The 18,928-nt window shown below is 41.8% G+C and overlaps 1 protein-coding gene across 1 annotated transcript in view; it reads left to right on the top strand.

The window, feature by feature from the left end:
* The window catches only part of GALNT16 (polypeptide N-acetylgalactosaminyltransferase 16), a 139,075-nt gene that overhangs the window by 113,844 nt on the left and 6,303 nt on the right, over nucleotides 1-18,928 (top strand). The window contains exons 10-14 of the mRNA XM_088456627.1: nucleotides 7,997-8,123; nucleotides 11,449-11,541; nucleotides 11,763-11,846; nucleotides 12,259-12,400; nucleotides 13,892-14,008. Of these exons, the coding sequence (XP_088312753.1) occupies nucleotides 7,997-8,123; nucleotides 11,449-11,541; nucleotides 11,763-11,846; nucleotides 12,259-12,400; nucleotides 13,892-14,008 (563 nt within the window). The remainder of the gene's footprint in view (nucleotides 1-7,996; nucleotides 8,124-11,448; nucleotides 11,542-11,762; nucleotides 11,847-12,258; nucleotides 12,401-13,891; nucleotides 14,009-18,928) is intronic.

Below are 18,928 nucleotides of genomic sequence, written 5' to 3'. Positions count from 1 at the left end.
ATCTTTCTGGGTCTCAGATGATTCTTGTGTATACCAGAAAGTATAAGATTGGGGTGTTTCTGTTTTCTGTTCTGCAGCCGCTGTTAGCGTCATTTCTCCATCTGTTCTTCATACATCTTGCTGCCTCTCCCTTCACCAATCAATCGTTAATGCTTCTGCTCATTTAAGTTTCCCCTCCCTCCATATGGCATCTGAATCCCCCTTCTGCAGCCTCCTACACTGGCTACATATCCCTCTCAGACTTCAATTCAAACTTTTCTCCCTTGCTTATAAATCCCTTAATTCTCCCCAACCTACATCTCCAATCTTGTCCCTTTCAACACTCCTCCTCCAACTGCCACCTCGCTTCTAATCTGGTGACGTCATCCCATGCCAGACTGCAAGATATCTCTGCTCTGGAACGCACACCCTGACCCTCACCAAGTCCAACTTTCTTCTAGTCTCTCTAGATTTAAACGTTCCCTGAATATACACCTTTTCACTAAAGCCTTTCAGCTTTTCTCTTATCTCATCTAGAACTCCCTCCTATCCACATTGTCTCCTTCCTAGTTCACCCTCCAAATGTTTATTCCCCCCTTCCCTTTAGAATGTAAGCTCTAGAGCAGGACCCTCTTCCTCTGGTTCCTTTACATACAGTATTGTTACCACCCTGTTCCTTGTGTTTTGTCTCCTCCTCCCCTTCAGTGATTCTGACACTGTCTGCTCACCCATACAATGGGTGCAGAATCATTGAGATGTGTTGTGCATGCCCCTGTACCTCAACACTGCCGGCTGCCTTTGGCTACAGCACACTCCTTGTCTGTGACCTAATTGCAATACTTGTATTTCTGCTTTTGACTGTTCACTGTTGTGTATTGTATTTTAGTGTTCATTCTAGCACCCTGCACCTGTCACAACCTTTGCAGTTCCTCTTTCCTGCCTGGGGTGTCGCTCTCTGCACTGATGCTTCTATCACACTTTGGTCTGTAGGCAGGAAAGAGGAGCTGCATGGGTTGTGACGTGCAAGGTGCTAGAATGAACACTAGTATTTATGCTATGTACTTTATTGTTTTTATGTTGCCACTTATACAGCACTGTGTATACCTTATGGCGCCTAATAAAAGATGAAAATAAAATTAATAATAACGTATGTATATATTGTAAAGGATCTTTCTCTTGTAGTAACTTCACTGCCATTATGTAACATTCTGCCCATTAGCAATACAGCAGGTGAAAACCTAGCTCTGGATCTTGTCCCATTCCTGTACACTTTGTGGGAACGATCATGACTGTGGCCTAGAGGTTGTGTATTTAGTGTTCATTCTAGCAGCCTACACCTATCAGAACCCTATCAAGCACCAGAGCAGAGGGCAACACCCCAGGCAGAAAAGAGGAACTGCTCGGGTTGTGACAGGTGCAGGGTGCTAGAATGAAGACTATTAATTCCATCTGGTATTGTAAAGTCACATCAATACTGTGGTGCATATTGATGGCTATTATCTGTAATTAGCTGATGAAATATAACATAGCTTTTCAGTATTACTTTGGGATGTGATTGTACTTTGCTGGGGCATGTTTTTTTGTAGCTTGGCAAGTTCTGCATTTCTATAGTAGCAATGCATTATAAAGTCTCTTCTTTCCGCATGAGCAGGTCTGACCCTAAAACGAGCCATGCCCATCCTATGATTGCTCCCCCCTTTATCTGTACTACATCCCCCATCTTGTCATATATATTTAATTAATCGCATACTAGGTTGTGTGATTTAGTCATCAGTAATTGGAGCATGTCACCTCCTGAATAGCTATAACAACCCCCCTGCATTGCCTGATCTATTCATGGCAGTGATGTCCGGGACATACCTCCCAACAGTGGGACAGCAGAACTGAGGCAGTCCTATCTAACACTGCACAGTCGGTAGGCATACATTCCTAGTACCATATATTGTGTGACCATAAGGCACAGACTGTTTCTCTCTCTGCACTGAATAACTTTTCTTCTCTATCCATCGCATCAGCATTTCTTTGATAGTTATCCATTATTGGAGATTTAATCATTTTAAATTGAAAATCCGCGACCCCTCGGTCAGATGAACCTTTTCCATTAGAGAGCAGTGCACATGGTTACCCTGTCCATAATACAGCAACAAATTGGTTCTATCCTGTATGCAGCTTAGGGAGCCCCAAAGGTACAAATGCCAAAGAAGATATTATAGGGAAAGGCTTAGTAGCCAAACATAATAGTGATCCGTGTTCAATTATATTACACTGGTGGGAAGATAATCTCTTAAGAGCTAGAAATTTCTGCTGACATGTATCAGATCAGTAGGGAAAGCTTAGTCTGAGCTGACTCCATACTGGGAGTTTTGTGTCCGAATGGGCTAAAGTAGCCTTCCTAATCCTCTTATTATCAGGTCATGCACTTGCCTGGGCCTCTCTCTTGTGGTAAAAGTGTGATCCACTGATATTTCATGGTTCTGCTTTTTTCTTAGTGTATATTGTAAGGTCTATGAGGAATCTGGTGGTATAGTCTCCCCAACAGCTGCCACATCTTACATCTCACACAATGTAGCACGATGACAGTAGATCAATATACTGTACAAATCAGTGTACTAACCCTAGAATTGGGATGGAACTATGGGTTATTTTGTCACCCTATGTGCATGAATAAACAGGATGTAGTTTAAATTTTGGCTGTTGGGATGCCGCTGTTGGATTATTTGATCAGTCACATGCTTTAGCTGCGCCAGGCTGCAAGATATGCACTGAAATGATTCAAGCAGATATCTATGTTATGCTTTTTAAACTCCACAAAAAGTGTGTAGTACTATGAACTGGAAAGACAGCTTTTCAAAAGCCTTGCGTCAAGTTTCTACATATATCCATGCTGAGTTGTTCTCTATACTGCTGGAGCCTCAGGGGGGAATTCAAATGTTTGTGTCAGGGAGTCTTATTTCTGCGCCCTGTATTCTTCGCCGCCATCGCAGCTAATCCGACTTATCAGGTCTGGATTCAATTGTTTGTGTTGTGGGCGTGTAGAACTAGTGGGCGACGATGTGCGTTTCCCGGCATGAGCGCCCAGCAGTCCTCCGTGCCCACCCACCAGCGGAGCCTCTGTATAGCAGCAGGCACAGGAAGTTCTGGGGAGTGGGCGGGGGCTCAGGGCGGGTACACCGTGTCCATCGCCCCCCCCTGCCCCGCCTTCATCAGGCATTGTGGGCTTGGACCGGCGAGCGGGTTTCCCACTTCTGTAATGGAGGCTGGTAGTGTGCTGGGCGGTATTACTGGCTCCATTGTGTGTTTACATGGTACATACATGCAGGCCTGTCATCCTCCGTGTTATCATAGGTCAGCCATGTCCCCTCCTGTCTGGATGCTGTGCCCCCTCCCTCCCTCCCATCCTCTGCCAATGGCGGCAAACGGCTGATTGGGTGTCCTCCAGCACAGGGCACTGCACGCCCAGCCTGGTGCTGCATGGCACGGAGGACCAGTGTTATGTGCCCATTGTGGATGCTGCTAGGTGCATGACCTCCCTGGCCTCATCCCGGCTCTTACAGGCAGCATCCTCCATACATCTCCTCGCCCTCCTGCTCTGCAGCCGCCCGCCTTCTGGCACCTTTGTGTTATCCCAGTTATATCGTCTCTGCAATGCTATGTATGGTACCGTGTTATGTATTGTATCGCTTTTTCCTCCCATCGGAGGGTGATAGGATCTGCAGAGGGGGAGTCTCCACCCACCCGGTCACATTGCAGCATGTGGAAATTGTTGTATCTCCGCCCTGTGTGATTCTTCTGCATATTTACTCTGAGTGCTACCTATATATGTAATCCCTAACCTTCTCCCGAACCACGATACTTACCTTTGGTAACCAGCGACGGTATTTTAAGCCACAGGAATCTCCTTTGTCTGAATATTATCTGCAAACCCCCGGCTCTCAAAAAATAAAAAAATATTGTGTCCCCAAGCTGTTGGGGTCTGTCCGCAACCCTCCTCACAACTGCAGTTTCTTGTAAGAAACCTTTCATCCCCTGCAAAAGAAGGGGATGAAAAAGGCAAAAAAAAAGTATTTAATTGAAATATTTGATGAATAATTGATAATAACCCTTAACAATTACATACCAGTTAAATATAAATAAAATTTAAATATTTAAAGATTTTTTATTAAAAACTCACACCCCCTAGGGCTGGTGAGAAATTACAGGTGATTAAGTGAAAAATAGGTCGACCAATATTTTTTATCACGCCTAATTTCCAACAATTGAATAGCCCTGGCCATGTTACAGATATGCTGAAATTTAGGCGTTATAAACCACAATTATCACGACCAAAAAATGTTCATTTGAATAGTGACTAAATTTTATCATACCTAAACACATGTTATCATGGGTAAAAACACCATGATAAAACAATTGATTCCCCCCCTCAGATTGGAATGTTTTCTGCTTTGAACCCATATTTGTGTTACCATAGCAATAGCAATATGGAGGAGGCGGTGTTTTGAGGAGAACTATACTGTATCTGGCCCTCGTGGAAAATTGGACAAACTTAATTGAAAGAACGTGATTGTACTTTTTCTGCACTTCTTGGGGGCGATTCAAATGTTTTTTTGGGCGTGATAATTAAGTTTGATATTCAATTGTTCTGGGTGCTCATTAATTGTCGCCCTCTTCGCCGACTAAAAGATGAGGTTTAGCTGTCTAAAATGGCTAAACCCACCTTAATTTCTGGTTAGGGCGCGCTATCTGCGGTTAGCGCACCCTAACCAGGGTGTTTCAGACACAATTCTGCTCGCGCACTCCTGAGTGCGTTCAGAAATGCCGGCGCTGGCGGCTATCACGCGCTGACAGAGCAACAATTGAATTGCTCTGTCGGGCGTCATAAATAAAAATCCGCCGGCACAACATTTGAATCGCCCCCATTCTGTCTACCTATACCCATTTTATGTGTGCTCGGTTTTTCCCACTATCCAGTGCTGCAGAGCATTGTGGTGCCTTATAAATGAATGATAATAATAATAATCCATCCATTCAGTCATACATCACAACTCGAAATAAAAATGATCAACATATTGTGTCCGCTTTGCCCGTTTCTTTGAGTTATAAATTCACTTTGGGCAAGAATCTCTTCATTTGTGCTAATGGAATAAGCGTGTCCTACAGTTTACTTTTCCATTCTATGTATTCCCTGTGCCTGCAGGTAATGGCTATCATCATACACACAAGTTGTAAACTGTGATTTTTGTCTACAGTTATTCTAATAGTGTCGACATATTCTGCAGCTTTGAGCTCTGATGAGTGATCACTACATTAAAAAGGTTGTTTTATTTCCAGGGATGGTGGAAAGGAGAAAAATGCCTCTAAATTTGCCAGTTTGGACGCATTTGTTACTTGCACCATTAAATAAGGATGAATCACTCTCTAAACTATTTGTCTGTCTGAGTTTCCCCGTAAATCTCTTGATTTGTATCTAATGTGTGGGTGAACCGGCTGTCTCCTGTGTATGGCTGTGATTTTATCAGGCTTGATTAACTTGGCAATAAGACAGATTTAAAGCATCAAACCTGTGTACTGCAGAATATTAAATGTGCACAGTTTACTCAGATTTGACACTATAAAACTAAACCGTTCATTAACCGGTCCTATGCCTGAGTAACTCGCAAACATACATACATTTTGATTGAGTTTTTAATGGAAAACTGCATTGTGGGACAGGCTGCATTGTGTGACGTATAAATCAGTGATGTGCGGTCAGGTGAGGGAGAACCTTTCCTGTCATATTTCAGTGAACTCAGAGTTTTGACTATAAAAATTATATGAAAAATGCAAGGAAAATATTATAATTATCTTCTTTGTATAATTCTAATCATTTTTATAGTCAAAGCTGTGGAGTAAAATGTGTATGGCAGGTGAGGCACTGCCTCCCCTGTCTATCTTCTGCACATCCCTGATCAAAACTCACCAAATTTTCAGCAATATATACTGCGGCACCTATGTATAATGTCTCCATGAACTCTCTGGTTCGTATATGTAAAGAAAAGGAAAGATGGTGCGCTGTAATTCAAATGTTGTCCAGTATGGGAACCAGCTGCTGACACCAGAGGGGTCTTGCACAAACCCTAATAAAGAAAACGCAAAATGTAAAAGAGGTGTCTGCGCTAATTCCAATACAAAATAACCCAAGACTGTATAATCATAAAAATGTATTAAACATATATTGGTTAAACATGTATAAGAGAACTGCAGTTCAAACTAAAAACATATACATAGTCATTAAGCATTAATACACAGTATAAATGTGCCTCCAATCAATACGACCTATTGCAAAAATAACTAACACGATGTTGCTATTATTGAACTACACAATGTGTCTATGCGACGCTTCAATAGAATATTTGAGACCAGTGTAAAATTCAGTCCCCTCTATATACCTTATATGGAATTGATTACATATACATAAGGAAAAGAGGCTTTAGATGGGAAACGATATATATTGATGTATAGTCACCATACGAGATTATTTGTGGGATGAGCCATCTGTCCAATGCAAAAGCTCATGCATATATTGTATGACCACAATGCGTTAACTCCGTATCATAAAAAAATCAGGAATCAACCTGACTAGTGCACAATCCTGCATCACGTTCTGGATCACAGAGCTCCAGCTTATGTGTTAAATTGCTCACAATAGATCCACATTCTGGCGTCTCCTTATGGTGGCACCGATCCAGCGGCACCCAACCAGGCCAGGGAAATAAAATGTGACAGTGTCCTTGGATTAGCGTCGCTCCAGTGACTCGCAGCCAGGTAATAAGGGTGAATATAGCAATGTCCATTCTAACATGTGTAGTGGCTGAAAGCAGTATGATTGGTTATAAGTGGAGAAAATGGATACCTGTATGCTGCGACTCCTGTGCTGTGTCGCTTCTCCACTGATAAAAAGTCGGCTCTGCCCCTGATGGTGATAGGCAGTTCTCCAAATTCTGGGATGCCACTAATAGCCACAGAAGTAATGTCCCGTTATTCGGATGTATGCAGATATGCAGAAAGTATGAGAGCGGTCCACTATAAAGCCTTGCCTAGTTTCTCCCCTCTCTCAGGGGTTTTTTCAAAAGGATATGAAGATATGTATATGTAAATCAGGCTCTGATACTAGCCAGTGCCCCCCTAGCCATTTACCTCACCTCACATCACTGGTGTGTAAATATACATTGAAAAGGCAGATACCACCCACAAATATATGAATACATTTCAGTCGCTTATCAGAACTGAAGATATCGGAGATGTGGTAGGGGGGCATTTTTTATTAGAAACATAAACAGACGTCCTGGCAGTAAGCTTATTACAGAACGTTGCAGTCAGCACTATAAACAAGCCAAGGGATCAGATATGTGTACCATTTGGTCACCCAGCAGCAGGGGCATCTTAAGAGAGGAGGGGGCCCGTGTGCACTCTCCTTGCGGGGCCCCCTCCTCTCTCCCGGAGGCCGGTAGCCGACTGATGAGGCTGGCCAGCCACCGGAGCATTAGTAGACTCTGGGCACTAGAGTGTGCCCGGTGTCTACTGCGCATGCGCAGAACACCAGAAAAATGGCCGCGGCTGCCATTTTCCGGTGTTCTGAGCAGCGCCGACACCCGACGCGGGACCACGGACAGGTGAGTTTAAAATAATATGGGTGCAGGTCCATGTGCCCCGCGCACACTGCACCCATTATAGATACGCCACTGCCCAGTAGGCAGTGTTCCTGTATCACTATTTGGGTGGTCAGCCGATAAGCGGTCACACTAACAGATTACTCACATCGGCCGACATCCTGTCCATTCTGATCTGGTACTAATTGGGATTAGCAATTATTTCAAGCGCACACATGCAGTGATTTCATATGACTTTACAGTGCTGTAGCTACTGAATAAGAGACCCATCAGTGCGTAGACAGCAACAAAGATATTACTTACAGGTTTTGTTGTAACACATTCTAAGTTTATGTCCAATTCTTAAGTCTCCATTTTCTGTTCTCTTGCAGAGCTCTCGTTCCGTGTTTGGATGTGCGGAGGTAACTTGGAGATCGTTCCCTGCAGCCGTGTTGGCCACGTGTTTAGAAAGCGTCACCCATATGAATTTCCTGATGGCAATGCTTTAACCTATATCAAGTATGTGACCATAACTGGTTTGTGGCTGTGTGTGCACATTGAATATTGTGATATAGTGACATTATTTTCCTGACATGTTCATTGTATCACTGATACCTGAGCTTAGATTATGACATTCACCAATGGTAGAGGTTTGCACTGTGGCAACTGAAAAAGACAATTGCAACTCACAGAGAACTGAAGATGATAATCTATGGTACACTGACTGAGGGCCGGAATCACTGTTGCACTGACTGAGGTAACTGAGGACAGCAATCATTATTGCACACACATACTGATTTGGGTGACTTACTAAACACTGAAAATAGGAATAGATGTAATAGTCACTGACAATTGAAGATGGTACTATTTGTGATCAGTGAGGCAAGCACAGACTGGAGTCTTCTAAAAACAATTGTTGGAGCTATTGCTGTGTGGTTTAAGGGAAAGATTCAATTGGCCATGAACTAGATTGCGCAACTTCCATCAGCAAAAGCAGCCTGCTGCCATGATTTTCTCCTATTCACTTAGAAAATCGCTTTAAGCTAACGCGTCTTTCAAAGGGAGAAATCTTGGCTTTAGGGTCCGCACCTCCAGAGTATGTGATAACTTTGTAAAAGCCCTTATTTTAGTGTAATGGTAGGATGTACTGCTGTGCACTACCTCTGGTAGACCTCTGATGAATGATAATGTATTTAAAGGTGTGTAAATGGAAAATTCGTTATAAAAGTGGTACAAGCTGACCCTGTGACACCTTTTCACAGCCTCCTATATTTCGCTTCTGAAAATACTTATTGTGACAATTACTGACATCTGTAACAGCTTCTAGTTCTGACACATCCTGGCATCTGTGACAGCTCATAGTTGTGACACTGACATCTGAGAATGTTCATAGTTGTTACACTTATTGACATTAGTTCTCTCATTTACTGATAAATGAAGATGATAATAATTGTGACACTTACTGATATCCGAAGTTAATAATAAAAATTGCCCAGCATGTGACTAATTATTCAGGCACTTCTTTGCACCAGTACTGTGCTGTATGAGTACCTTGCTCTTTCCATTATCTAACTCTTGTAATAGCCTCTGATTTTGTAGTAAATTGCCATATGTAATAGAGATAAAATCAGCAGTTTTCAAACATAAGTCCCTGCAAGTCATCGTCCCAGTTTTCTTTTTTTTTTTATGTTACAAATGCAAAATGACTAATTTAGTATTCCTACATTACAAAAATCACTACAATTACTGTTTAACTGTAATGTTTTGTTTGGTGAGAAGACAAAGCCCTATTGGCAGTCTGGCTATTAACTAGCTGGACTCTCTAATTATAATTCTCTGTGATGCCAGGGGGCTCTCTGGAGCCTGTTATGATTTGGTCATGTGACCAAAAAACGGGGCACTACTTTTTTTTTTTTTATGTGATCAGCATAAGGGCACTATAGCTTTGACTTTATTATAAGTAAGAATTTTTTTTTAAATAAGTATGCAATACATTATAAATTGTTATTTTAGGGACCACTACTTAATTGTAATTATTATTATTATTATTATTATTATTATTATTATTAGGTCACATTTAATTTATTATTATTATATATTAATATTATTATTAACACTATTGTCCTCGTACCCACAGGTGAGGTATATTAGAGATTGGTGCGTGCACACTTTTTTTATTTTTTATTATTATATTATTAAACATGCCGGCAATATGTGTATTTTCACATCCAAATTTCTGGATGTGACATCTCGTGATATGAAGGGAAAAATATCCATAGATTTACAGTGTTTTGTGGTGATTAGGGAGACATCCCTAATTCGAAGGCTGTTACATTCTTTAGAATGTAAGCTCTCACGAGCAGGGCCCTCTTCCCTCATGTGCTTTTCCTTCCCTTACTCATATTATCATCTACTCCTAACTCCCCACAAGGGACTTACCACTTGGTTGCTTACACCCTGCTGCTTGTTGAGTGTATGATCTCTGATTCAGCAATGTTTATATAAACCTTGTCCTGCATTGTTTCGTACTGTAAATCACTGTTTTCTTGTTCGCTTACTTGTTCATGTACTTTGTAAGGCACAGCGCAACCCTTGTGGCGCCATATAAATAAAAGAGGATAATAATAACAGGGAGAGATGTATCTAGACTTGGGGGTCTATTTACTAAGCCTTGGATGGAGATAAAGTACCAGCCGATCAGCTCCTAAGTGCCATGGCACAGGATGTGTTTGAAAAAATTACAGTTAGGAGCTGGTTGGTTGGTACCTTATCTCTGTCGAATTTAACTCCATCCAAACCTTAGTAAATAGACTCTTTGGAGAGTTAAAAAGTGGAGAAGTTCTAAATAAATGACAGAAGATGATTACTTACTTTGGCCAACTTCTCCAGGGCTTGATACATCTCCCACCTCAGTCTGAAGATTTGCACTTACCTGAATTCACCTCCTCACATCATGACACAGTCCCTGTTACATCAGACTTGTCTCCACATACTTTCATACAAATGGACAGATCATGAACCATGCTCCTTAATAATGAATTTACATCTTCTCATCATTGTAATGGAGATTATTACATAATCCTGACATAGAATCTGATGATTGGATAGTGGGCGGATTGCCAGAAAACAGTGTATTAGGTTTATTGATTGGTTCTCTCTCTGCAAATAAAATCAGGGTGATATAAACTGGAAATCTGTGCAGCAGAGTATCATATATTTTGAATACAGTCAACATACAGGGTGCATTACTGGTTACACTACCACAATTGTCATCATAAAGAAGCAGGCACCAAATGGTAATGCCAGTGGGCTGACAAATAGACATATGCCCAATTTACAAAGAAAAAAAAAAAAAAACAATTTAAGGAAAAAGCCCATACAGAATGCAATAAAATGTTTATTGATAACTTTGCAGGACAGTTTGCCAAAATGTATAGAAACATTTGTGGATCAATTGTATCAGACATCTGTCACGGCAACAGAGATATTAATGTTCTATATTTACACTGCAAAGTAAAATTTGTCACATAAAATAACAATATACTGCTAACCATTATCCTGAAACGTAGTTTTAATGGTTTTCTCTATCACATTTGTCACTGTCATTTTGTGCAAGAAGAGCTAGAAAACTGTTTTATCCCGCATCTAGTAGTTAAAGAGATAAGCCACTGCCATTGCAACGTTGGAGGGAACATCAGAGGAACAAAATCGTCATTTCAAACTATTTCTTCTGCTTTGAAATGCCAGCTAGGCATATTATTACATGTTACAGATAAAATTGATGTGACCAACTTTATATCAAGTTGCTTCTGAAGTTATAAATGATATTGACTATCCCCTTCAGGAACACCAAACGCACAGCTGAGGTTTGGATGGATGAGTATAAGCAGTATTATTACCAGGCTCGTCCCTCTGCCATAGGAAAGTCCTTCGGGAGGTGAGTATACGCTGTACAGTTATCTAGTTATACATCCGGCTCGTGCATGGAAACAGCCCGTGTAATACCCCTGACTTGCTAGATTCCCCTGGGATTGATAGTTTTAAACTAGTTTAGTTGGTGATCTGTTATATCCAGCTCTCAGCATCACACCCAATCCTGTGTTGTGTAGAAATGTTGTATAATCTTGTGTGTGTTTCTCCTTTCTTCATATACTGTAGTGTGTCGGAGCGGGTGGAGCTACGAAAAAAGATGAACTGTAAATCTTTCCAGTGGTACCTGCAAAATGTCTATCCTGAGCTAAAGTAAGTGAGCTGAGAGCCACAGGGGGGAAAGCTCATGATTTCAAATAGGGGGTGACTCCAAATGTTTAAAGATTATACTAGAATGGCAATTATCACTGGGGTGAGCCAAGACTTTCATGGCGACCACTCCAGCTGATTTTGCCTGGTATAGTCTACAAACTGTGGGGGAGATTTATCAAAGCTTGGCGAGAGATACAGTGGAGAGAGCTAAAGTACAATCCAATCAGTTCCTAGCTGTCATTTTTCAAACATAGCCTGTAACGTTAGGAGCTGATTGATTAATACTCTATCTCTTTCCACTTTATCTCTCCAAGCTTTGATAAAATAAGTTCCATAATAGAAACATACATGTCAGTGAGATGTGAGCATCCATTCTGTTCTATACACTAACACGCATCATTCTGCATTGCAGGATCCCTGAGAAGGAGGTGATCACAGGGATTATAAAGCAGGGAGGAAACTGTCTGGAATCTCATGGACCAGACACAGCAGGGAATATTCTGGCTGGTGTGGGCGCCTGCAGGGGAACAGCAAGCAATGCGCCTGCCACACAGGTAACTGAGGATAATGGACTGTATACATTTTAGTAACAGAACTTCCCGTGGTTGAGTGATACTTCACAGCTCCAAAGAAACATCCCTATCATCAACACAATAAAAACACACTGCTGTTACTGTTAAGCTCTCAGTGGAAAAATATACCCAATACATAAATTGCATTTTCCTCTCAGTAAGCATTACAGCATATTATTGGTGTTTTTTAATCCTTTTTTATGAACCTAGTTGTCCCCAGCGCTAGCTGTGAGATGTTTTACAGCTGTTGTTATTTCCCCCCCCTGTACATTTTATTTGGCACATCCTGATTCTTCTCTTTGCTATGCATAGTACGTCTTACTTTGTAGGAATAGGAATGGTACAAATAAAGATAATACATACATGGAGAAAGTCTGAGTGCAGCAATAGCTCCACCTTGAGTTTCAGAAAGTAAGAAATCCCTAGGTCCTAAAACATGGTCTCTTATAAAACGTCAGAGCTGCAATACTTAATGGCTAAAACTGGGAAGTGCTATTATTCCCATCAATACAACCAGAGCCCTGGAAACCTGTCATCCCTTCTATGCGGTCAATTAGGTGCGAAAAGTGCGCTATGCCGTTGCAACGGCGTGTAAACGCCGGCAACAGCACCGCATCTCGCACCCTTTGCTACCTGACCGGAGCCTAGATTCGCATACATTTTCTCTGAGCACTATGGGGCTGCGAGCAATATTAGGCGAATCCGGGCTGGCGTAAAGTGCGGCCACTGCCGCGATGGCTCGCACACGCAAGATCATCGCACCTAATAGTATTGACCCCTATGTCTGCAATGCTATTTTGAGCTGCAGAGGATTTTTGTCATTTTTAATTCAGATTCTTTGCAGTGTTCAAGAAAACCATAATTCTGCTGCGATAGCAAGGTAACACTGATGGGTAGGCTGCTGAGCATGTTGGATTTATACTAACAGGTTAAATGAGATGAGTATCTTTAATGGTGAATTACAGCACCACTTACCTTTGCCCCTGATTGTTTGGAGCATTTTTCAATAGAGGCCATAGTGTACAGCAGGGCTATTAAACATACGGCCCTCCAGCTGCTGTGAAACTACACATCCCAGCATTCCCTCCACAGTTTTGTCATAAGGACATACTAAAACTGTGGCAGGGAATGCTGGGATATGTAGTACCACAGCATCTGGAGAGCCGCATGTTGAATACCCCTACAGTACAGTTTTGTTTTTGCTTTTAAAGGATCACTAGACCTGAAATGCAAGATTTACTTTTATAAAATATATTTTAATAACATTGTTAATATAATATGTTTAATTAATTACAATGAAATAATGCTGCAATCATCCTTTTGCAGCCACTTTGTGCAGAAATGACTGATAACATTACAATAACTTGTTTTCAAGTACAATTGCAAGTAGAATGCCAAATGTCAGGTTGTACTTCTATATGGGCTATTCCTGTATGCCAGTCTCTCATCATGTGCCTGACCTTTCCCCCTCAGGAATGGGTGCTTAGTGAGACCTTAATACGACAGCAAGACAAGTGTCTGTCTATTACCTCATTCTCCACCGGAGCCCTGGTCATGCTTGAGCCCTGCAACCAGAAGGACAGCAGACAGGTCACTATGTTTCTTACTATGTTACATATAAGTTATACAGAGAGTATATAATCAGATTGCCTATACTTGTAAAAGATTCATATATAATAGTTCAGGTTTGCAGTCATATTCAGGATTGTGGGTGGGAAGAAATATATCCAGTATGTCACAAACTGCAACACAATATAGAACAGTTATTGGGTGTGATCCCTTTATTGGGATTCTACATCAGACATGAGAAGTACATGATAAGTACACTCACCCCTTAGTGCATAGTGCTTATGGTATTGGTGCAACAAACACAACAGACAGTACCAATAGTCATTACCTTTTAGATGTACAGCCAAAAAAATGTGTATAGGACACAAACTCTGCTGGAAACACACAAAACGAAAAGCATATTTCTGAGGTGTAGGATCAGATGAGCGTCATGAACCTTTGCCTTGTCAACATCTTATAAGGATAATTATATTATATTATATTCAATGGTATACACAGGGGCATTTTAAGAGCAGGGGGTGCCATGTGCAGGTGCCATGTTCCCGGTGGCAATATCTTTTCAGCGATATATTCGGCAGATGGCACATGCACAGAATATAATAAAGTCTCTGTCACAGTGCAGGAGTTCCTGAATATTTTTCCAGATATATCACTGGTAAGATGGCACTGCCAGATGAGTATAGGGAGGGGGTGACCACTACAAGAGGCAAATTGGCTGGTCCTAGGTGCAGGGTATACAGCACAGGGCTCTCCTGGATACATGAACACGTGCACTACCCACCCTGCACCCATGATGGATACACCACTGGCTGGCTTTATAGCATACGGGGTGATTCATGTTTACCATGGCATTTTCCCACTTCTCTTGGACCTCCTGAAGACACAGAATATTGCAAAACAATAATGATTCCATATACCAGTATTAACTGGCAAGTGCATAGTGATCAAATACTTTAATATCAAGGCAGTATCTTAGCATGTTTTGCAACATTATATGTGAAATCCATTTTTTTTCTACTTGTTTTCAAAAGGCTACATTACATCTGTCATCTCATCAGCCTTACACACTGAGCTTAAATGTATCTCCACCTCGCACTAACTGTCCGAGAGCTATCTGCGCTGTCATGTCCTCCCTCTGGGCCTTCTCTGTCCAAGAACGCTCCTTGTGTTCCTTTCTTCCATTGGTACCTCCTCCACACCTTATATTTCTGGGTGGGAACTGTCCTACACCCCGCTGGAAACTAGCTGTGGGTCCTACTACCTGATCATACTCCCAGCTGTCCCGATTTAGGAGGAAGTTTTTTTCAGAGGGTTGTCCCGAATCCCAGGAATTAGGACTATATCTCGTTTCCAGAACCATTATGCTACTAATTAGTGTCCTTACAATACGTCACATGCTAGCAGCCATTGCACGCAGCATTGAAAGGGTGCAGGCTGAGCTTTTTTGAAATGTTGGTCATGATCTGGGTGAAAGGGAGTGGGGGTGTTAAGCACCAGACACATGTGACACACCCTAATGTAGCCACACTCCTTCACAGTAGTACACACAAAATCCTGATTCAGCATACCTTAAAACTGAGAGGTACAGTATGGCATGAATGCACAGAGTTTTTTATGCCACTTCTCCAGATATTGATCCTACCTGTATCACTCACACCAGAAATCTGCTATCAGTGTGTGACGTGGTTGCAAATGGTGGCAACAGTTATTAATTGCAGTACACATAAAGCTGTTAAGCACTAAACATTACTTATTTTCTTTCTGAGCTTAACTTTAATCTGACCCATTTTAACGAACTGCCTAGGCATCTGGAGACCACTGACCAACACAACAGCTGCCCCAGCATTAGCTCTGAGATAACCGAGCGTGAGGGATCCACTACATTCTACCTGCTGGGCCGTGCCCTTGGGATACCTCTGTGATAACACCAGGCTCCCTTACCTACAAACCAGTAACACATACACTCACAGGACACTCACTAAACCAAGATGGGACATAATACATCTCCATTAAGGAATACTTAATCCAAATGCCAGCCTAAACAAAACATGTGGAAGATGTTGTCCCTGCAAACCTAATATTTGTGTAGACTCCTCCCCTCCTAAACCCTCCTCTAAAGGGGGGTATCCACTAGACGATAAAGTTGAACGATAATGATAAAATCGTTCGATAATCGTCTGAACATCGTTTGCAAATCGTGCAGTAATTGTTTCTAACGATGTACGATGCGCGCTCCCGCTGGTCGTTTGATCGTCTCCTCCATCGACTGAACATGCAGGTCAATTTCACTTGATTGCTTACAAATCGTTTACACATCGTTTACACATCGTTCACGCTGAACGATCAAACGATGAACCACTATCTGCCCACTATAGCTGAAAACTCTCAATCACAGATTAAAACAACATAGTTTATTGTTATATCTTTTGCAAATCGTTTGCATATCTTTTGCAAATCTTTTGCAAATCTTTTGCAAATTGTTCAGAGTGGAAGATCATATTTCAAGGGAAACTTCAAGGGAAAATCGTTAAGATGTTGGACAGGAATAAAATCGTCTAGTGGATGCCCCCCATAACACTTTGGTGACCAATCCCTGCTCAATGTCTTAAACAACCTATCTAACCCGTCCCTATATGTTATCCCATTACAACCATGCATATGCCAAGTCTTAGTGATGCCCCCTGCAGCTTATTTCTGTCTGCTTACAGAATTCTTGCACGTGACAGATTTCACATCTGTGATTCACACTCTCTAATAACAGAGCACTCTCATCTTCTCTTTGTTAGCTAGTACATTGTTGTTCATGGTTTTTGCAAACTGATTGTACAGCAATGCAGACTTTGTGGGTTCTGTATAAATAATAGGGGATAATAATCGAGTAATACTTTATGTTTGCCTAAAGTGTAATAGAATTGCATTTTAATTATTATTATGACATGTACAGTAGAGTAAGTTTAGTGGCTGATGTCTGTGGAATAGAATTCTATTATCGGGTTCTGCCCTGTCGAGCAGGCGTAATGTTCAGTGTTGTATACAATTGTTCACCCACAAAGGTTACAGTTTTGTCCCAGGAAAAGGTCACCACATATTGGCAGGTATTCTATTCGGTCTCTAACTCCTATTCTGCTAATTCAGATGATATTGCAAAACTGCATCCAGAGAGATGCCAGGGCGACATTCCATCAGTCCCGTGGTTTCTGTCTGCCATTACGTGACTATTTTCCAGCCAGCTGGAGAAACTCATGCACTGAGCCAGGCCTTCATGATAGATAAAGTTTTTCTTACTGATAACACTCGTTCAGGACACAGCATCCGGGATGTAACAAAGTCAGAAGCAGTTCAGTCCTGTCACAGCGTGTAGAAGTATTCGCTATTGGTGTGAAATATCCATAGCAATGGTAGTGGGTTCTTCTCATAAAATCCTTGTTTTCACTTTTGCAAAATAATAGTTTAGAATTAGTTTTCCGGGGATACAAGGCCTGATTCATAGCTTCTCCGATCCGCTGCCTGCATCCGCAGATGCAGCAGCAGATCAACATTTCGGCTATCGCGGTGATCATTGGACAAAGGTAAGCTGTCATGGCCAGTGAATCTGCATAGGAAGATGTAATCTTTGGCTCTAACACCGCAAAACTGCAGCCAACATTCCTCCATTTTCAATGGCGCTCCCCGTCTCCGCCCTGAAAGGCAGGTTATTAATCAAGCTGCGGTTAACACTACGCTGCGAACGGAGCCGCAACACTATTGCGGCACATGTACACAAAAGATAACATAGTTCATTTGCGACCAAATCGAAATGGCGCCCACCTCTGAATCACACCCACAGTTCAGAAGTCTACAGTCACTATATCGACAATTGTGACTACGTAGGCAGGTGAAAGCCAGTGCTGGGATCCCAACATGGTAAAAATGCTACTTTAAAGCATTTTAACAGTGCAGGCATTATAACTTAGGTTTAAAATTTAATGCCTGCAAGGGTAAAATGCTTTAAGTGGCATAGTTTATTGTGTCTGTATCCCAGGGCCGAATTTCTCCTGTCTACATATTTACTGTCGACATAGTGACTGTAGACTTAGGGATGTAGTTATATCCAGGCGGTCGAGATGCCGGTGTCAGAATGTCGGCGCTGGAATTCTTTCACCAGTCAATATACTGGCACCAGCATCCCGACCGCCGGCATCCCAACGGTAAGTACAGGGGTTAGGAGGAGGGCCTGGAACTAGGGGGAGGGTTAGGGTTAGGCTGTGGGAAAGGGGAGGTTAGGTTTAGCTGCGGGGAGAGAGGTTTAGGAGTTGGGGTAGGATATCCTCACCATGTCGGGATGCCAACGTCGGGATCCTGTACCCAACCCGTAGACTTATATTTATTCCTTTTTCTGTGTTTTCTTAACTGTCTAAACCCAAGGTGCAGAATACAATTTGTTACTAAAACTTTATTATACGTGGCCATCTATACAAAGTCATTGAAACATCCAATTCCATAATTGGTGTGGACAAAATGACATCACACTGACCCAGGGAAATGCAATAGCCTGCAACTTGCAGGCATTGGCGAGGTTCTGATGAGTCTGCTTGGTTTTGCCTATTAAATGATTGCCACTGCAAACTCGCTGGAATATTGACAATGTTTTCTCAGGCTATATCATTTCACACATAGCATACACCACACCACAGCTATTTGATTTGTTTTATGATCTTCTTTCGCACAATTGTCAATAAGTTAAACTATTTTCGATACATGGAAACCCTGCCTTCCAATATGTAGAAACTAAAGTCACATGAAGTTTACGTCACAGAACATTATCTAAGTGGGCAGAGCTGCCTGAGATTGCACTTTGGTGGCCTTTTTGGATGAGCTTTGGTAATTCTACAGTCAGGCAAAGTTGCTAGAGCACTTTTGGACTAGAAATGGGAATGTTTGTTGGGTAAGAAGATAAATGAC

The sequence above is a fragment of the Taudactylus pleione genome, unplaced genomic scaffold (genome assembly GCF_031769625.1).
Source record: "Taudactylus pleione unplaced genomic scaffold, aTauple2 ptg000707l, whole genome shotgun sequence".
Classification (NCBI taxonomy): domain Eukaryota; kingdom Metazoa; phylum Chordata; class Amphibia; order Anura; family Myobatrachidae; genus Taudactylus; species Taudactylus pleione.
This window is presented reverse-complemented; position numbering and strand designations above follow the sequence as displayed.